The sequence below is a fragment of the Stigmatopora nigra genome, chromosome 22 (genome assembly GCF_051989575.1).
Source record: "Stigmatopora nigra isolate UIUO_SnigA chromosome 22, RoL_Snig_1.1, whole genome shotgun sequence".
Taxonomy (NCBI): domain Eukaryota; kingdom Metazoa; phylum Chordata; class Actinopteri; order Syngnathiformes; family Syngnathidae; genus Stigmatopora; species Stigmatopora nigra.
In genome coordinates this window covers 9,252,784-9,272,324 of record NC_135529.1, presented here as the reverse complement: position 1 = coordinate 9,272,324, position 19,541 = coordinate 9,252,784, and the positions used below count along the sequence as shown (strand labels likewise).

At 35.5% G+C, this 19,541-nt stretch overlaps 1 protein-coding gene across 3 annotated transcripts in view; it reads right to left on the bottom strand.

Moving 5' to 3' along the window:
- The window catches only part of LOC144215891 (polypeptide N-acetylgalactosaminyltransferase 9), a 69,010-nt gene that overhangs the window by 30,827 nt on the left and 18,642 nt on the right, over nt 1–19,541 (bottom strand). For all 3 annotated transcript variants that reach the window (XM_077745089.1, XM_077745088.1, XM_077745090.1), the window contains 3 exons: nt 14,493–14,676; nt 6,052–6,218; nt 1,050–1,224 (listed from right to left, as the gene is read on the bottom strand). In XM_077745089.1, the coding sequence (XP_077601215.1) occupies nt 1,050–1,224; nt 6,052–6,218; nt 14,493–14,676 (526 nt within the window). The remainder of the gene's footprint in view (nt 1–1,049; nt 1,225–6,051; nt 6,219–14,492; nt 14,677–19,541) is intronic.

The following is a 19,541-nucleotide window of genomic DNA, read 5'->3' as shown; positions in this document are numbered from 1 at the left end:
AGCCTATCCAGCCAACTACGAACTAGAGGACACCCTAAATCAAGTGTTGTAGACTATATTTTAGTAAAAGAACATTCCAAATAGTGTAATTCAGTTCGATTTAAAATACATTTTTTTGGGAAAGAAAAAAAAATGATATGCACAAATGCAGAGTATGTGAAGAGTAGTCATGGAATATTGAAAATTTAATAGCTGTTATGTTTGTTCAAGGTAAAACAATAGAGAAATTGTAAATAATAAGATAATGGCCAAACAGAACATATTAATTTGCAAATACATTTTCCAAATTCATGTACTACATTGATTAAATAAATATTTCCAAGTCCTCTTAAACTGCAAAAGTGTGTCACATGACATTCAGTAATTGAGGTGAAAGTCACCCCTGTATGACAAAGCTTCCTTCGCACTTAATGGTGCATTCAAAATATAGTGATCATTTGTTCAGGGTGACCTTTTATGTGTACAAATGAAGAATGCTCCAATAATTATCAAGTATAATTGATGCATTCCATTTATTACCAATAAAAAGTTAGAAAACTTTAAATCCCCCTAAAAAGTGTCTCATATCTATTTTTGTTTGTTCAACATCCTTCAAAAACATTGTCAGGATGATGCAGGCTGAAAAAAATAAATAACACTGGACTTGATTGAAAGTAGCACCTCAACATTGGACTGAGGCCCCCAGATGTAATTTCATATCACATAAATACACCCACAGCGCCGAGTAAAATAATGTGAAATGCTACGTGTGAATGCCACCCTTAATTAAATCCACTCCCACATTCCCATACACGGGCCTGCTTGTGTATTCTATGATAACTTTTAAATGAATATGCCATTTAATTCTATCCTTGAGAAGGGAATACGTCCATTTTTACATGTATTTGATAGGCCTATTATATGATAAGGTCAGGTGGGGTAGATCAAAGTGTATATTTCAAGTGATAATGCTAATTTTACATGACAACCTGCTGTGTTGGAACGTTAGAAAGGGCAAGAGACAGAAGTCGACCTTTGACCCATTCGTGTTAAATATGTCCTTCTCTTACCAGCCAATGTTGAATTCGACGTGGGCATCAAAGAAGCCAACAACGGGGGCCGTGGCTGCGTTCCAGCCGTGAATTCTGGCTCGGATCAGACCTTCTCTTTTGTTGTTTCTCACTATTTTGACCAGGCCTGGGTAACGTTTGTTCACATACTGATCCAAGTTCAGTTTCAGCTCCACTGTAAAAAAAAAAAAAAAAGAACATAGGAAAAACATGCTCTGTGAAAATGACAGCCATAAATTGAAAGAATTTAAAAATTGCGTTGATCCATAGTTGTTAGTTTTTGCAGTAAAATTGATTTTTGAATGTTTTTTAAATTTTATGTACATGAATATTATATTTTTATGTATTTATAGGTATTTTATATTTTTATGTATATATAGGTATACTATATTTTTATGTATATATGCATATTATATTTTTATGTATATATATATATATATATATATATATATATATATATATATATATATATATATATATATATATATATATATATATATATATATATATATATATATATATATATATATATATATATATATATATATATATATATATATATATATATATATATATATATATATATATATATATATATATATATATATATATATATGTATGTATATATATATATGAATATTATATTTTATGTGTAGGTTTCAGCAATATACTCGTACAATATTTATTTATTTATGTATATTTATTTATTCCTACATTCATTTTATTTATTTGTTCACTTATTTATTACCTATCATCTACTTATATCTCAAATATATTTTCCTATATCAAATACAAGAAGAATAAAGTTATTTCAACCAATCTAATTTTTGTCTTCTACATGTAAATATAGATTGATATTCATGCATTATTAATTACTACATACAATACACCATTAAAAGCTATTCCATTGTTTTAATTTGATATGTTTTGGATAACTTAACAGGTCACAAAAATATACTACAAAAAAACTAATTATACAGCAATATCATAATTTTGCATTTGTACCCCGTGGAGTAACTAAACTGTTGCCCACTGACCCAAAAAATAACTTAATACATATAAACATACATTTTCGGGCAATAAAAGATCCTTCTTTTGAAGGATTAAAAATTGGCCATCACATCCTTTGATTTTCCTGAAAGTAGCCCATAAAAAAAAATATTTGGACCCCCTTGCTGTACACTACAAGAGTATAGCATCTTATATATCTAGTGTTTTGTAAATAGATCACCTTTTGTGTTGGAACATCACATAAATAGCTCCTCTCTATTGCTGTTAGTGATGAGGCTGGTTGTCACCACTAAAAACAAAGTTTGCCGGGCAAGCGTCCAGCTGGACAAATTGTTTTCTTTCTTGTGTTTGAAGATAGATGGCTGCTGCTATGCTTTATTGCTGAGTGTCCTACTTCCAGAGAGAGAGAAATGAACCAACTTCCGCCAGCATCCTTTCGACTGTCGCTTAAAAATATGAACTAGACATGCATCCATTCATTTGCTATGTCACTTGTCCTCATTAGCTTAACTGGAGTTTCACGTCATATACAGTAGAGATATTTATTTACCGTATTTTCACGACTATAAGGCGCACCGCATTATAAGGCATACCCTCAATGAATGACATTTTTTCCATATATAAGGCGCACTGTAGTATAAGGCGCACTGTCTATTTTGGTGAAAATTTAAGACTTTCAAGTGCGCCTTATAGTCGTGAAAATACAGTAGTTGCTATTGACTTCCAGGTATGAAGCACTCAGTACACAGTCACCTCTAGAGCCAGCCATTGTTGATGTTTTGGATTTTTTTGTATAAAATCTTGCAGTGGGGGTGAAGCTATATGATGGAAGATGTTGTAAACTAAGATGGCATCTGCATATTTAACAGTATTGTTTCAGTTCAGGCGTTTGTGTTTTTTTAATATTCGACAGTGGTGGTTTTTAGTTTTTGGTTTTCTGTTTTTTCCATATATAAGGCGCACTGGATTATAAGGCGCACTGTCTATTTTGGAGAAAATTTAAGACTTTTAAGTGCGCCTTATAGTCGTGAAAATACGGTATTTTTTATTACATCTACTTGTACATTCATAGATACATTTTTAGGTTTAACAAGGAGAGTGCTGGTAGGACAAGAGGCATCGATAACAGGGGAAAACATGACTTGTGATTCATCTACGGTGAAAGGGTGACATGTACTGTGTGTGATCTTCTGTTTACTTCCACTCGGAGTGTTGCATTTTTTTTCTGGATTCCCGTGAAAAAGGCGAACGTGAAGTCAAAGCGCTTGGAAACGAACACGCGTCGAGCATCTGTCCTCATTAGAATAACAGACTATAGAGAAGTCAGTAGTGTATAGTGCAGGCTTTGTTTGGGAAAGATGTCAAATACATGGACGCATTTGCTATACTAGAATTGTAACAAATAGTTCAATTTTTTTTCCTGTTAAGATTGTTGTATATTTTATTGGGATGGGTAAGCATTATTTGGAATATTTCAGGTATAGTGTTTTCTGTAATTGAGATGATTAGCTTTTTATAGATTAAGAATTTTTTGGATAGTGACAAAATATTAAATCCTGTTAAGAGTTGACATATGTTATAAGGGGATACAATTTAATTCATTAAAATTTAATTTGAGAACAGAATCTAATTTGTTTTTTTTAATATAAAAGGGGTTTGTTGTTTATATAAGGCGCACTGGATTATAAGGCGCACTGTCTATTTTGGAAAAAATTTAAGACTTTTAAGTGCGCCTTATAGTCGTGAAAATACGGTATTTCATAAGCGTTTTCATAGGATTTTTCGGTCTACAAAAACAGAAGCATCAGATTATGTACAGAGTGTTTTAATGAGGGTATTTTGTATTGTTTTGTCACCTATTGTGAATTTTTTACTGATCTGTAGGAGTTGTTTTTAGGTTTCTTTCAACTCTGCTAACCTGAAGGCGATTGACCAAAAACAGAGTGAAGAAGGGGCCAAGGTTACTTTGCTCAGTGTTCCACCTACTCTAAACACAAAAGCCTTTGTGATGTGGAGTTGAGCATCATGACCTGATATGCGCATCAAACAACATACGACTTGTCCTCATCTCCATGGGAACAGTACGATAAAAAAAAAACATTTGAAAAAGATGAAACTCACCTTTCTTTTCTCGGTTTTTGAGCCTGTAGACAAACTAGGTCGACGGTTTTTTAACCCCCTCAGTCATGTTACTCACTCACAGGGAGTCATATACTGAAAAAATTGTCCGGTTTCACGGATAGAAATACATTTTCTAGACCACAGGTTTCAAAGTGGCGGCCCGGGGGCCAAATGTGGGCCCCCGCATTAATTTGTGTGGCCCAAGAAAGTAAATTATGAGTGCTAACTTTCTGTTTTAGGATCAAATTAAAATGAAGAGTAGAGATGTATATTAAATTTCCTTATTTCCCCCTTTTACATCAATAATTGTAATTTTTTAATCTTTTTTTTTTCTGTTTTTAGTTCAGAAATCATTTTGTAAAATCTAAGAATATATTATAAAAAAAGCTAAAATAAACATTGTTTTAGATCTATTTACAAAACTGAATATTCAGGGACTTTAATCCAGTTCATTTAATCGATTTATATTAAAAAAAAATCTAAATATTATATCTAAAATGGTCCAGCCCACATGAAATAGAGTTGACACTTGTTCTAGACTATAATCTGTTTAGGAACAGTTTGGGCTAAACATGTTACAGGAAAGTAAATACAAACCAACTAACAATAAAAAAAAAAAAATTATAAGTAAAAATAGGGAAAAAGAAGAGACAAAAAAAACAAAAAAAGTGACTATAATGATCAGGGTTTTTGGAAACTCACTGAGGATTTTTTGGTATTTAACATTTAAAAATTGCAGCCAGTGTAAACACTTTTATTAGTTGTAATTCATCTGAGGGAAACATCATTGACTTACTAATCACAGCTGAAATACATAATTTATTTTATATAAGCATTATTTATAAGAAACCCACAGTAAATCAAATTGAATACTCAAAAGTGCATAATCTATTCAATAAAAAACAATTATCAAAGGAAAGCACGCCGCTATGATTATTACATCAATTACCAGTGTCTATTCATGTTTATGTTTGTTTAATACCCCATTATACTCAATTTTATCTAATTTCTCTTCTTTGGAATAGACTCGCCCTTTTGATTTTTTTTTTAAATGAATCCTCCAGTTGCAATTCCTAATGATATCATCAAATCAATGAATTTTAATGAATAATTAAGAACTACAATGCAGATTAAAGTTAAGAGTATGTGGCAAGAACATAATTCACTCTAAAAACATGCACACTAAAGGGAAAATATATAATTCTGGACATGTTTCAAACTACTTTTTGGGTCAAATACTCCTCTTTTGTGGATAGCAAAGTTAAACTGATATAAAAGAATAATAAAAACATTTAATTAGGCCAGGGGATACATACCCGGGTTGGTTCGTGGGCCGCTTTAACGTCAATTTAATTTCAGGTGGGACAGACCATTTTAGATATAATATTTAGATTTTTTTTATTTATAAATGGATTAAAAGAACTGGATTAAAATCCCTGAATATTCAGTTTTTTATAGAGCTAAATAAATGTTTATTTTAACTTTTTTTAAATATATTTTTAGATTTTACAAAATGATTTTTGAACTAAAAACAGGAAAAATGATTTAAAAAATGCAGTTATTGGTTTAAAAGGGAGAAAATCAGGAAATTTAATATACATCTTTACTCTTCATTTTTATTTGATCCTAAAACAGAAAGTCGGCACTCATTATTTACTTTCTCGGGCCACACAAAATGATTTGACGGGCCAGATTTGGCCCCCGGTCCGCCACTTTGACAAAGGTGCACTCAGAGGAAAAAATATATAATTCTGGACATGTTTCAGCCAACTTTTTGGGTCAAATACTCCTCTTTTGTGCACAGAAAGGTTAAACTGATGTATATATAAAAAACATATTTAATAAGGCTGTTAAGGTGTTGTTTTCTTACCGCTATCGCTGTTGTCATCCACCAAGATGATTTCTTTGAGCAGGTGAGATGGTGTATGGTTGACCACGGAGTGTACAGAGCGCAGAATTACGGATAGAGCCTCGTTGACAAAGATGAAAACCACTGAAATCTGAGGAAGGTCTTCTGGATATGTTAACTGTTTGCACCTGTAAAACATACGTTCCAATTTAGAACCATTGGCTAAACTTTTCCACATTTTGGTGACATTGGGTCATCATTCACCAAACTGTTCAACAAAAGACTGCAGTAAAATTGCAGGAATTCATTCCAAGCAAACAGGAGGACATCATTTCACCAATCTGTTGTTTTACAAGCGTAATCAGTTGATTGCAGTCAGACGCTGTGTTGTTGGAGCCGAAACCTGATTGGTTAAAACTGACGATTTTCGATTGGGAGGAACAGAATCCCTAAGTACTTACATTTGGGTCATCGGGTTTGGAAACCCTGATGTAGCCCAAGGGGTTGTTCCGGTTTATCCTCGTTAGGGTCGCAGGGGGTGCTTGAACCAATCATTTTTTGACACGGCATAAAAACTGAATTGTCAAAACGGCACCATAAAAATACCCTAAACCCAACCCGAATATAACCAAAAATAAGCATAAACTAATCAATGAATAGAAAGCAGCCTAGAAACCCCCCCAAAATCTGTAGAAATTAATCAAAAATTATCAGAACATGACCTGTAAATACCCTAAATTCCCACAAAAGTGACTCTAAATCAACTCTTTGCCTGCCATTGACAACAATAGACATCCCATTCACTTTGTTTCCTCAACAGAGCCAGGAACATCATCTGGGACCCATACCACCCTGGTCACAATCTGTTCCAGCCCTCTGGCAGATGCTATAGGTCCCACAAAGTACAGACAAATAGGCATAAGGACAGTTTTTTTCCCCATATCTATCAGGACTCTAAACTTGCGGTAACACGACACACAATCCCTTCTGTGTAATACCTTTGAAATTATCACTTATTTGGGTCTTATACCAAGAAAACACACCTTATGGTGAAGCACTACCAATTTCATCATACACAGTTTCTGGGTATGATGACAATTAGACTTTTGTTGTTGTTTGTTGAGTCAATGATGATGACAAAGCCTATGTCCAATTATTATTATTATTTTTCAACTGTTTATGGATTCTCATCTTACTCTCAGTCCCATTGACGGCCCTAGACTTACAATCCATTCCCAGTCCAAATGGAGTTGATGTTTAGCACCGTCAATGGCGTCCTTTTTGGCCAAAAAAAGAAACTATTTGGGCCAAACTGAGTTTGACTGGGGTTAAAATGTGTAACAATGCAACATAGATCGATTCACCATAACGACAACGACCCCACTACTTACTAAATTGCTTATAAGTTGCTTTGAGTAAGAGCTACGTAGATGCAAATTATTGAAATGAACACGTTGAACACTTCCCCACCTTCCCCTTCAAACAACAACCCCATGGTATTTTCCCTCCTACTAAGTTCAAGCTCTCTTTTACTTGTAGCTGACTGCGATCTTTTTTTTTTCTTCACTTACACACTACAACTTTGAAGTCAGGAATAAAAGTGTTGACAGGCCCTGAGCCTTTTCAGATGAATTTATAATGCGGAATGCGTACGACGGCACAACAAAGTCGGAATCTTTCCACACGGTTCCAATTAGACTCTTCGCAGAAGAACTGACAAGTCAGTTTTATTTGCGTCAGACTCCATTTTTTTCATCTTTTTCAGTCATTATGTGAAGATAATTAAGTTGTTCGTATAAGTGTTGAGGTACGGATATTATAAAATACATAATGAAACACTTGTCCTATCTATGACGGGAAGATCATTTTTTTTCTTTTTAAATTGAGTGTGATCGACCTTAAAGAAATCCAAATATATTTTCTTCAATTTCAAATCAGGTTATATGAAAAGACTATTCATGCAAGAGAAGTTAACATTCATTTGTGGTAATTTATGAGTCTTTCGATCCTCATATCAGACGTGACAGTAAAAAATGGAATCTTGAGGATCAGTACTTGGCAGGTAAGTTGTAATTGAATCCTAAATTAGGGACATTACAGGGAAGAAGATTTTTAATTTTATCTCATGAGGGAAAGTAGAGACTTCCTGCATGAATGAAATTGGTTGAGATGGAAGTGGACATAGTTCAGCTTAGAAAATATGTCTGTTTTGATTAATGGTGAAAGTTAGTTGGTTTATCACTGTGGTGATTGTGTTTGTTTTGTTATTTTAGTTTGTTTGTCTTTCATTTTTTTATCCTGAGGCGCCATTTCATCTCTGCAAGTGCTCTGTTGAACTAGGACATCAGTGTTACTGGACGAGGAAAGGTTTATAAATATACCATAGAACAAAGGGTGTCAGACTCGGGTTGGTTTGCAGGTCAACTTGATTTCATGTGGACCATTTTAGATATAATATTTAGATTTTTTTTCTTATAATTGGATTAAAAGAACTGGATTAAAAGCCCTGAATATTCAGTTTTTGGATAGATCTAAAACAATGTTATTTTAGCTTTTTTAAAATATATTTTTAGATTTTACTAAATGATTTTAGAACTAAAAACACAGAAAAAAATGATTAAAAATTACAATTATTGATTTAAAAGGGGGAAATCAGTACATTTAATATACATCGATACTCTTCATTTTAATTTAATCCTAAAACAGAAAGTCGGCACTCATGATTTACTTCCCCGGGCCGCACAAAATGAGACGGCGGGCCAGTTTTGGCCCCCGGGCCGTCACTTTGACACCCTTGCCATAGAAGAACTCAAAATTCAAACGGTCATAATTTGCAGGCTTATTAGTCAAGTCATTGATTTTTTTCCCCTCATTTTCAATTGTACAGTGACAAACCAGCATGATTGGTGGTTATTTAGCGCAGCTACAACATCTTCATGCATAATAAACTTGGCCATTGTGATAGGACTACAATTTAAAAAATCTCCCCAAAACACTGTACATTTTCCCTATGGAGTTTGTGATTTTTTTTATTCGTTTAGCTCTGTGCAATAACACACGGGGAAACAGCTGGCCTACTGTGCCGTGATGTAGTGTAGGAGGAGAAAGAAGAAAAAAAAAAACATGGAGTGCCGGCGGGAAGCCTACAAGGCAAGCAGTGATTCGTGCAGCAGTGGTCGACAATACATGTGCCAAAGTTGGCTAGAATTCCACCCAGGAAAGAAAACGGAGTCAAGTAATTGTTCTACTCATGCTCAGGAAGGCTTACTAGCATATTAGATGTGTTTACATAGGAAACAAAATGGCATTTATTTTTCATTTTGTAACAAATAGAGCAGCCATTGGTGGCGCTAGATATCCATGTTCATTTGTTAGTCATTTTCTTCTGATTTGGGGTCATTTCCAGGTGATTAACTCTTGTTTTGGAGGCATTTTAAGGTTTCTTATTGACTCAATGACGGCAGGGAGAAAATAAACGAATGTGATTGCGGATAGAAGCAAAGTGCAGTAGTCGAAAACATTTTTAAGCATTTTATTAATGTATTTACAGTATAAATGAGCTACAAAAGGCAGAAAAACCCTGCGGCCCGAATCAGACCACCTAGTGGACCACATATGGCCCGCGGGTTGCAGGTTTGACACCACTAAAATAGAGGTAATGGATGTTTGACGTTGATGTTTAAACCTTATGAAAGCTAACATGCTAATATAGTTTTGCTGATGTTTAAACTTAATCAGAATAAGGTTTTTTTGGTTGGGTTTATATATCTTACTTACATGCAGCCGGTAAAATGAAGTTATGAGCATTTTTTTGGATACACCACCTGGCTCCAGTTTGAACCAGGCTTTTAATCTCTTTTCTAGACAATAAACATTACTGATATTCCCCCCAATGTATTATTTCAAGTCATTTTTTTTTCTGCACGTATCCGCTTGCACTGCAATTCTATTTGTTCCCTTTCATAGCTTTTTCTATGGTCTCCCTCAATCAGTCCTGCCAAGTGAATAAATACAATGAAAAATCTGGCAGTCAATTTGTATTGGGATCATTTTGCATCACCATTTGACTTTGCAGATTCCAAACGCCATATTCCACAATTACCATCCAAAAAAATATATATATATGGACACACAATATATTCCTCCTATTTCATACCTTACAAAAAAACATTTATAGAATGCATTGACATATCATACAGATTCATTAGGAATTTTCGATGATTTTCATGTTGAGGCTATACATTGACCTGGTGGTTTGGCTAATTATGTTATCTAGTTTGTACCTGTCCTAAGTCTTGTAAGACTATAACAGGGGTGATTGACTCAACTACTGAAACAGGTCCGAGCTCAACAGCCAGCAGTCATCATTTGACCAAGAAACAGCTTTGACAGAAACAGAATGCTGGATTAAGATGTATTTCCAAGATACCTCCCCCATCTCCACCTGTGCCAGCTTGCAGTCCCAGCTGCTGGCTTTGGCGTTTTCCCCGGAGGAACTTGTACATGCTGTGGATTCCAAGTAAAGCAATGCCATACCATCATAGTTTTACCACACCAAGCGTAGTATATTTCCTCAAAAATGGCTTATTTCACTCTTTCGAAAGTCCACTTAAATGATTCCCACAACAACGAGTAATGATTTAAACTCTTGAATCCGATCCTTATTAGCTTGTTATCCTAGTATCAGCTAACTCCATTAGCAATTGTATGCCATCCAGGCAAAGATAAATTTAAGTCCAAGGATTTTAGCGGAGATGCATCAGATCAAATGTAAATTAGATAACCGTATTTTCCGCACTATAAGGCTCAACTAAAAGACAGTATTGGTTAATAATAGTATGAAATTCCCACAGCTCCATTGAGTTGATGTATAACATACTACTGCATTTAATAATTTAATTCATTTTATGTATGAAACCAACTTTAAAATATAAACCGCTACCGCTACCTCTACCTCTACCTCTACCGCTACCGCTACCTCTACCTCTACCTCTACCGCTACCTCTACCGCTACCTCTACCGCTACCGCTACCTCTACCGCTACCTCTACCTCTACCGCTACCTCTACCGCTACCTCTACCGCTACCTCTACCGCTACCTCTACCGCTACCTCTACCGCTACCGCTACCGCTACCGCTACCGCTACCTCTACCTCTACCTCTACCTCTACCTCTACCTCTACCGCTACCGCTACCGCTACCGCTACCGCTACCGCTACCGCTACCTCTACCTCTACCTCTACCTCTACCTCTACCTCTACCTCTACCTCTACCTCTACCTCTACCTCTACCTCTACCTCTACCTCTACCTCTACCTCTACCTATACCTATACCTATACCTATACCTATACCTATACATATACATATACATATACATATACATATACATATACATATACATATACATTTACATACACATAGTGATATGGTAATTCAATATTGTTAAAATTTATACAGTATATCAAGTCACAGATGTGGGAATAGTTAACAAAATATGTATGAACAGCCAGTAAAAAGCCCATAAATAAGAGTATTAACCAATCAAGTATTTTCTTTATGTGCCAGCCGAAATACATTTGTTCCATCAACAATTTAGAAACGTTAGCATCTTGTCAGGCCTTTATTGTTTTTCCTCCCACAGCCCAAAAAAAGCCATTATCAGACCAAGGCCACAGCCCAAGGACATCAAATAGAGGCCGCTTAAGTCCCAGTTGGTGTCTTGCACAAACTTGAAGGGCAAAAGACAAAAACAGGCAAGTGGCCAGTGAATTGGGGGATTACAAGCTTTTGTGAAATGGCTGCAATTATGACATGGGCTGCCTTAGGGGCGCCTACAAAGTCACTCTTGGTTCTATTGGCTCCTTAACCAAAACATTAAGAAGAAGCATTGCGCTCACCTGTCAACAATAATAAACGACATATACAGACCACTAACAAGTGGCCCACCTCAAGATCAACATTGGAGAATTAGTCACAAAAATGCAACAATTAAAGCCCAATAGACCTAACGGATTACCATACATTTCAATATATACTATAACAGCCTTAGTATGCATGCTGTTTTTCCATGTTTATGTGGTTATTACGAAGGAATATCATTTAAAAGGTCCATAAATCCGCTAAAACATAAAATGCAAGGGAAGATCATCTTGCATTTTGTAATCCCAGCAGTGTAACGATAATTGAACACAACTAAATAGCTGCCATTTAATAATGGAAGCAAGCCACTCCAACAAATCCCAAACCCCAGTTTTTGGGGTAAAGTTAATTTAAAAAGTATTTCCCCAAATCCCCTTCCTACTCCAGAGCTACTCTTTGCTGACTTTATTAATTAACACGCTTTTTTACACTCGACCTTCGCCCACCCGCCTCAATTGTTGACAATTGCTGCAGTCTCAAATCTCATCTCATTTTCTGGACCTCTTTATCCTCACTAGGGTCATAGGGAATTGCTGCAATCCTCCCAAGTAATTACTCCTATTCTTCTATGACACTTTGTTATATTAATGTAATTTAGTCTAAAATATGCAAAAGTAATACAAGTCATTCATTTAAAAATACTTTTATGAGGAATTTCACTGTCTTGTCTCATTTATAATGAGTTTAAGAGTATTTAACGTCATTTTCTTTGCGTTCTGTGACCAATTTGTTAACCTTAACCAACTAAACTCTTAAAAATTACGAAATGATCCAAATGATCCAGTTTTTGCTACCTTTCTATGCAGCTTGTTGTCATCATCGTTGATGTATTTTACTGTGCTATCCTTTTGTTTTTATTTTTTTTCCCTTGATTTCTATATTTGGCAATTATTTCACTCTAATAACATTATATATTTGTTTTTTATTTTTCTAATGAACCCCGTTGATTTGTTCCTGACTATTTTCTTGTCAGCTCTGCCTTTAATTTTCCCCCAACCTGCAGATTTGTCTTCTTAAAAGGACACACTAATTAGTCTGTTGTGCTTACTCATGATTGCTTCTTAACTATCATTAGCCAATCTTGACACATATGTGGCCTTAAAGAGGCAAAACGCTGACCAATGTGGAAGCATATTATTTCTGTAGTAAACAACAGTTCCAGTTTCAGCTTCATTTGCAATTCAGACAGATTTGTAACACACAAAGCCCCCAAATGAGAAACTGAGGGCAGCCTGCGCGTAATTATCGCCATAAAACACCCGCTGTGCAAGAATGTCCCCGAAGGAAGCCTTTAACGTTTTACATTTACAAGGGTCAATTTGATTTTTTGGGTGTTTTATTCATGCAACATTCCAAACATTGCATCTGCAAAGTAGGCTTCAGTGTAAGAGGACATCTTGTTTTTTGGGGGAAAAATAGATTGACAGGATTGGGTACAGTTTTCGAAAGTTTTCAAAATTAAATACTTTTTTGTGGTGTACTTTTACAATAATGGAACCTTTTAACACATGCTGATCTTCAATTAAGAAATTTATCGGGTGAGCAGTTGTTGATACATTGTAAATTCTGTTATGTGGAAAAAAAGGAACAAAAGTTCCAATTATAGCAGTAAAATTAGCTTGAAAACTTTACTTTTTACCATTAAAGCATACTTTATACAATCAATTAAAAACTACTCTTTCCAAAGTAAAGTTTTCTTAATGTTAACAATGAAAACCTACTTTTTATGCAGTATAAATCTTACATAACCAACCAAATCCTACTCATTTGGAAGTTAAGCAGTTTAAATAATGAAATAATAAATGAAATCCTACCCTATAAAAAGTATATATTACTTCAAATAATCAAGTAGCCTCTATGCGGCCATTTTTTCAACGACTAATAACCCTTTTAAACTAAAAATCTACACAAAACTTTACCTTGTTAATCATGGAAAAATTTCTATTGACAAATCATATCATAATAAATATATCTAATTATATTAATCTACAAAATTCATTTAAATAGTTGTTACCGTCCAAAATATAATAATTCCCACTTGACCATATCACGTAAAAACTACGAAAATTTGTACTTTTTCACATTAAAGTGCAGGTAAACATAAATAAATAATAATAATGAAATCCTACTCTATAAAATGTAAGTCTTACTTTAAATAATCAAGTAAACTCCCTCCGACCATTTTGTTCTTTGACTAATAACCCTTTAAAACTAAAAATCTCCACAAAACCTTACCTTCCTAATGAAACAAAAAAAATCTATTGACAAATCATATATCATATTAAATATATACCTATCTATCAAATCATATTAACCTCCAAAAGTCATATAAGTAGTTGCATAATAATTCCCACTTGACCATATCACGTAAAACTCCGAAAAATGTAACTTTTTCTCATAAAGTGCAGGTTAAAATAGGTAAACATAACATTTTTGCAGGAAATTTAAATTAAAACGGCCTTGATTTACTTAAATAAGCTTGATTTAAAGCTTTACCGTGCAGTGCTAAGCTACAAAATAATAACAAACTGTCAATAGACATACTTTTTAGGCCTGTAGTCAGGGATGCTCCTGTCCAATGAGATCCTGTCACTGAGCTGAGCGTTATAGCCATATTCTTCATACTTCCCCTCGGCGTCACCACGGCTGTCGTCCCCGAGTGAAGCTGCGGCACCCCCCTGACCGAGTCCTCCGGGGCCTTCCACTAAGCCCATGGGTTTGGCTAAACCTGCCAAAAGAAATGACACAGGGGGATCAGAAGTGGATGGAAACAGAGTGGGCACATTTTGTTGAGCTGAAGCTGCTTGTAAAAAAATGGCAGCTGATTGACATCTGATGGCAGCAGCAGCAGCTCCGATATAGCGGGACCCCCATCCGGGGGGCATCATCGCACTGTCTGTCAATGACAAAGCTGCAAAACACTCGCTTGGACAAAGACATGCCTGAGCTCCACACAAAAAAAGAAGAAGAAGAAGAGTGGCAGGGCTATAAAAGCCAACATGCATAGTGGAAGGAAAAAACTGATGAATGAATGATGAGGGAGTGAGGGTACACCTGTCATAGGAAGATGGAACTAACATTTTGTGCTGGTTAGATTATCCTTTTGACAGTTAATGGCTGGAAGGAATGTTTACATGACTATGGGGATGTCCTAAAAATACTTTAATGCACATTACTGGGTTCAATAGCGATTTCATGTGGGCCTGACTATTTTAGATAGAATATTTAGATTGTTTTTATATAAATGGATTAAAAGAACTGGATTTAAAGCCCTAAATGTTCATTTTTTTATAGATGTAAAACAGTTAATTTGAATTTTTTAAAATTGTTTTATATATTTATTTTTGGATTTTACAACCTAGCTTTTTGACCTAAAAACACCCAAAAAATTGATAAAAAATTGCAATTATTGGTTTAAAAAGGGGGAAATTAGGAAATATAATATACATCTATAATCTTCATTTGAATTTGATCCTAAAACTGAAAGTTGGCATTCATGATTTACTTACTCGGGCCGCACAAAATGATGCGGTGGGCCAGATTTGGCCCTGGGGCCACCACTTTAACACCAGTGCAATAGAGAGCCATTTTATAAAAGAGATGACTCATCAAAACATCTGGTAACTCAAATTTTCAACATAATTGTTGGGTTTAAGCAGGTGTTCGAAATTATTTGGCTGATTAGAGCGAGAAACCATGGCTAAAAAAATATTGATGTTTTTGACAATATTAAAATGTTTTCATACTCTGACTCTTGTTTATTCAATACTTCTAAAAAATAAATATTATCTGAAATCACTTATAAAAATTTAGAACTTTTTCACAATAATTTATTTCCTTGAGATAACTATACTGTATTAGTGAATAATAAATGAGCTAACATATAAAGCATGAAAAAAAATACTGCATGCATTAGTTATTTTATCTTACGTTAAATTTTGAGGCAGGTTTCAACATCAGGACCGCAAAAGATGAAAAAGTCTAAGACTGGACTTGACCAATGCATTTATTTTCCATTTTTTCCCAGTCAATCACCATTGCAAACACCTTATTATCCTGCTTCAGTCTGGTGGAATTAATTATACGATTTTATATGTCAGCCTTAAATACGCCTTGACATCCATTAAGGTGACTCATCATGACAATGTCTTTGAACAGACGTCATTGTGAGGTAGTGGTATTTTTCAAAGTGAAAGATACCACTCCATTATTAGGAAAGCTTATCTTTCAACACAAAGGATTGTTTACTTCCTAATGGCTTGCAAATATTGAAAAATGTATGTGCAGATAAAGTCTCATAACTAACCATACCAGACATTCATATTTCTGACTGAAACTCATTGGTGCTCGGACGTTTGGTCGCCGGACGTTTGGTCGCCGGTCTTTTGGTCGGCGGACGTTTGGCCGCCGGACGTTTGGCCGCCGGACGTTTGGTCGCCAGTCAAATGGTGACAGAGAGTTTACTGTTGAAACCAGCTATCAAAATTATATTCATGAGGGAGTTTAATATATAAGATAGATAGTTTAATATCTAAGTACTGTTTAATATCCAAGTACTGTTTAATATCCAAGTACTGTATCATATCCAAGTACTGTATCATATCCAAGTACTGTTTAATATCCAAGTACTGTATCATATCCAAGTACTGTTTAATATCCAAGTACTGTATCATATCCAAGTACTGTTTAATATCCAAGTACTGTATCATATCCAAGTACTGTTTAATATCCAAGTACTGTTTAATATCCAAGTACATTTGACCGGTGGCCAAAAGACCAGCGACCAAAAGACCGGCGACCAAAAGACCGGCGACCAAAAGACCGGCGACCAAAAGACCGGCGACCAAAAGACCGGCGACCAAAAGACCGGCGACCAAAAGACCGGCGACCAAACGTCCGGCGACCAAACGTCCGGCGACCAAACGTCCGGCGACCAAACGTCCGGCGACCAAACGTCCGGTCACGAAACTTATTGTATCTTCCTATTGATGCATGACACCATTTTTACAGTTCTACAGTATTCACTTTGTCCAATGACAGATGGAATCGGTAAATATCTCATATCAAAGCTCCGCCCATTGCAGTGCACATTTGGATGGCCTCGCAGTACCAGATGCCATTGAAGATTTGTAATTGAACTGAATGGAAAACGGTCTTTTCCCAAGAGATGGATACAGCATGCCCCGCTGCAGTCAAAATGGTGGCATTTTGACAATTATGGGTGGGGCTTATGCCACAGTAAAGCCATCTGGCATCACAGCCGTGTCACAAAACAACAGCGATACCCTCCAGAGCCGGAGATATAAGAGAGAAGAGCCTCTCCGTCTCTGTGTGAGACTCGGAAGCAGATCAATAGATGCCAGCTTTGGATGCTTGTTGTTTTTTTTATCTTATTTTTTTGGTAAATCTCTGTGCTCTTGTCCTGTTAAAAGACTGAAAGAAATTGAAATTGTGTGACAGTGTCATTAAAGATTGAAAAGTCACATATTGTATTCTAGAAAGGGAAAGAAACTGCCTTTGGAAACAACCAGACTAATAAATTCCGCTACCAGATATATGTACTAGGGAGCTTTTTCTTTTGGCTTCTAAACACAGTTTCTAAACTTATCAAATCTCTTTGGGAGTAAACGTGAAAAGTAGCATCCAGTGTGTTAAAATACATTGTTGAGGATCTTTGCATAGGTTTCAGTTAAAATTGCCAGCTAAAATGCACTGTAGGTGAAAAATATTGGTCTAATAAGTCATAAACTGTGTCAAAGTGGCGGCCCGGGGGCCAAATCTGGCCCGCCGTATCATTTTGTGCGACCCGGGAAAGTAAATCACGAGTGCCGACTTTCTTTTTTAGGATCAAATTAAAATGAAGAGTATAGATGTATATTAAATGTCTTGATTTCCCCCATTTAAATCAATAATTGTCATTTTTTATCATTTTTTCCTGTGTTTATAGTTCAAAAATCATTTTGTAAATACTAAAAATATATTTTAAAAAACCTGAAATAAACATTGTTTTAAATCTATAAAAAAACTGAATATTCATGTCTTTTAATCCAGTTCTTTTAATCCATTTCTAAAAACAAGTCTAAATATTATTAGATAGAACCTTGCTCTATAGTGAACACATTGTCATACATTACATTCGGCAATGTAGGATGATATTATTCCACTTAGTTCATCACTCTTTTTATACTTTTTCACTAAATAGGGATATAGACTGAAAAAGAAAATCATTTTTTTCCCTCGTGCAAACCTGCTATCTTCCATAGATCCATACATTACCACGACATACCCTTATTACTTAGTCAATCTTAATTTTTCTCTAATATACCCTTGTAAAAAAAGACTCCAAGATGAATTCTGTGCCGAGTTGTGAATGTCATCCATAAAGCACTTTGCCAAACAGGTCTATGTGATTTCCGCACAGGCTGTCTTGATCAAACATTTAGCACAACTTGGGGCAAAGCGTGCCAATAAGGGCAACACTCTCCTTCCCGAGCACATTCCATTACTTTGAGTAGCTGACTGCCGATATTCAGGTGAGCCACTGAATTCATTATCCGCATTCCTCAAGGCTGAAGAGAATTGATTCTTATCTGTTTGTGACACTGCTTTGCCAGGCAGAACCTCATCTACATATCTTTATTGCCATATAGACTATTGTATATGATTCCATCTTGTTCGTGTTATAACGCCATGGTGAGCTGTACATACTTTGTCGATAGGCGTGAGGATTTCCATCATTAAGATAGTCGCAGCATCGAGTGCGTGTCAGTATGGAGGAGAAGGAAGTGTGACATTTCTCATCATGCAGTTGCCTTCTTGGAATGGTAGCAGCATGTCTTTCTTTGCTATAATTGGGCATTACAGATAAGAAGCGTATCGGGTTCTGCAGCTGGGCCTGTCGTATCAGCACCTTTAGATAGAAAGAAGGCCGGAGAGTGACATGCGTGGCTAAGACAGAGAGACTTGGTGTAAATGTGGCCTCAAACAATTATAAAATCAAGTCAAGTGAGTGAAAAAAAAGAATGTAGTGGATGATAGTCATTGTCTGTTTGCTACGGCTTGGGGTTTTCCAGTAGTTGATGGTTAGCGATCCTACTCAGATGAGTTAATGTGGTCGTGGTTTGTATTTTATGTACTGTATTTTCATGACTATAAGGCGCACCGCATTATAAGACGCACCCTCGACGAATGACAGATTTGAAAAAAAAAAAATCTGGTCGTGATTTGTATTTTACGTACTGTATTTTCACAACGATAAGGCACATCGCATTATAAGTCGCACCCTCGACGAATTACACATTTTATTTTTTTTCCGGTCGTGGTTTGTATTTTATGTACCGTATTTTCACGACTATAAGGCGCACCGCATTATAAGGCGCACCATCAAAGAATGACACGCTTTATTTTTTTTCCCATATTTAAAGCACACTGGATTTTGGAGAAAATGTAAGACTCTTAAGTGCACCTTATAGTCGTAAAAATACAGTACACATACAAAACAGGACGCAGTACTGGTTTACTCCATGAAAGAAAATGGCAGAAATGCTAAAGCTAATTGCGCTAAGGCTATCAACACCAAGTATAAGAAAGTTC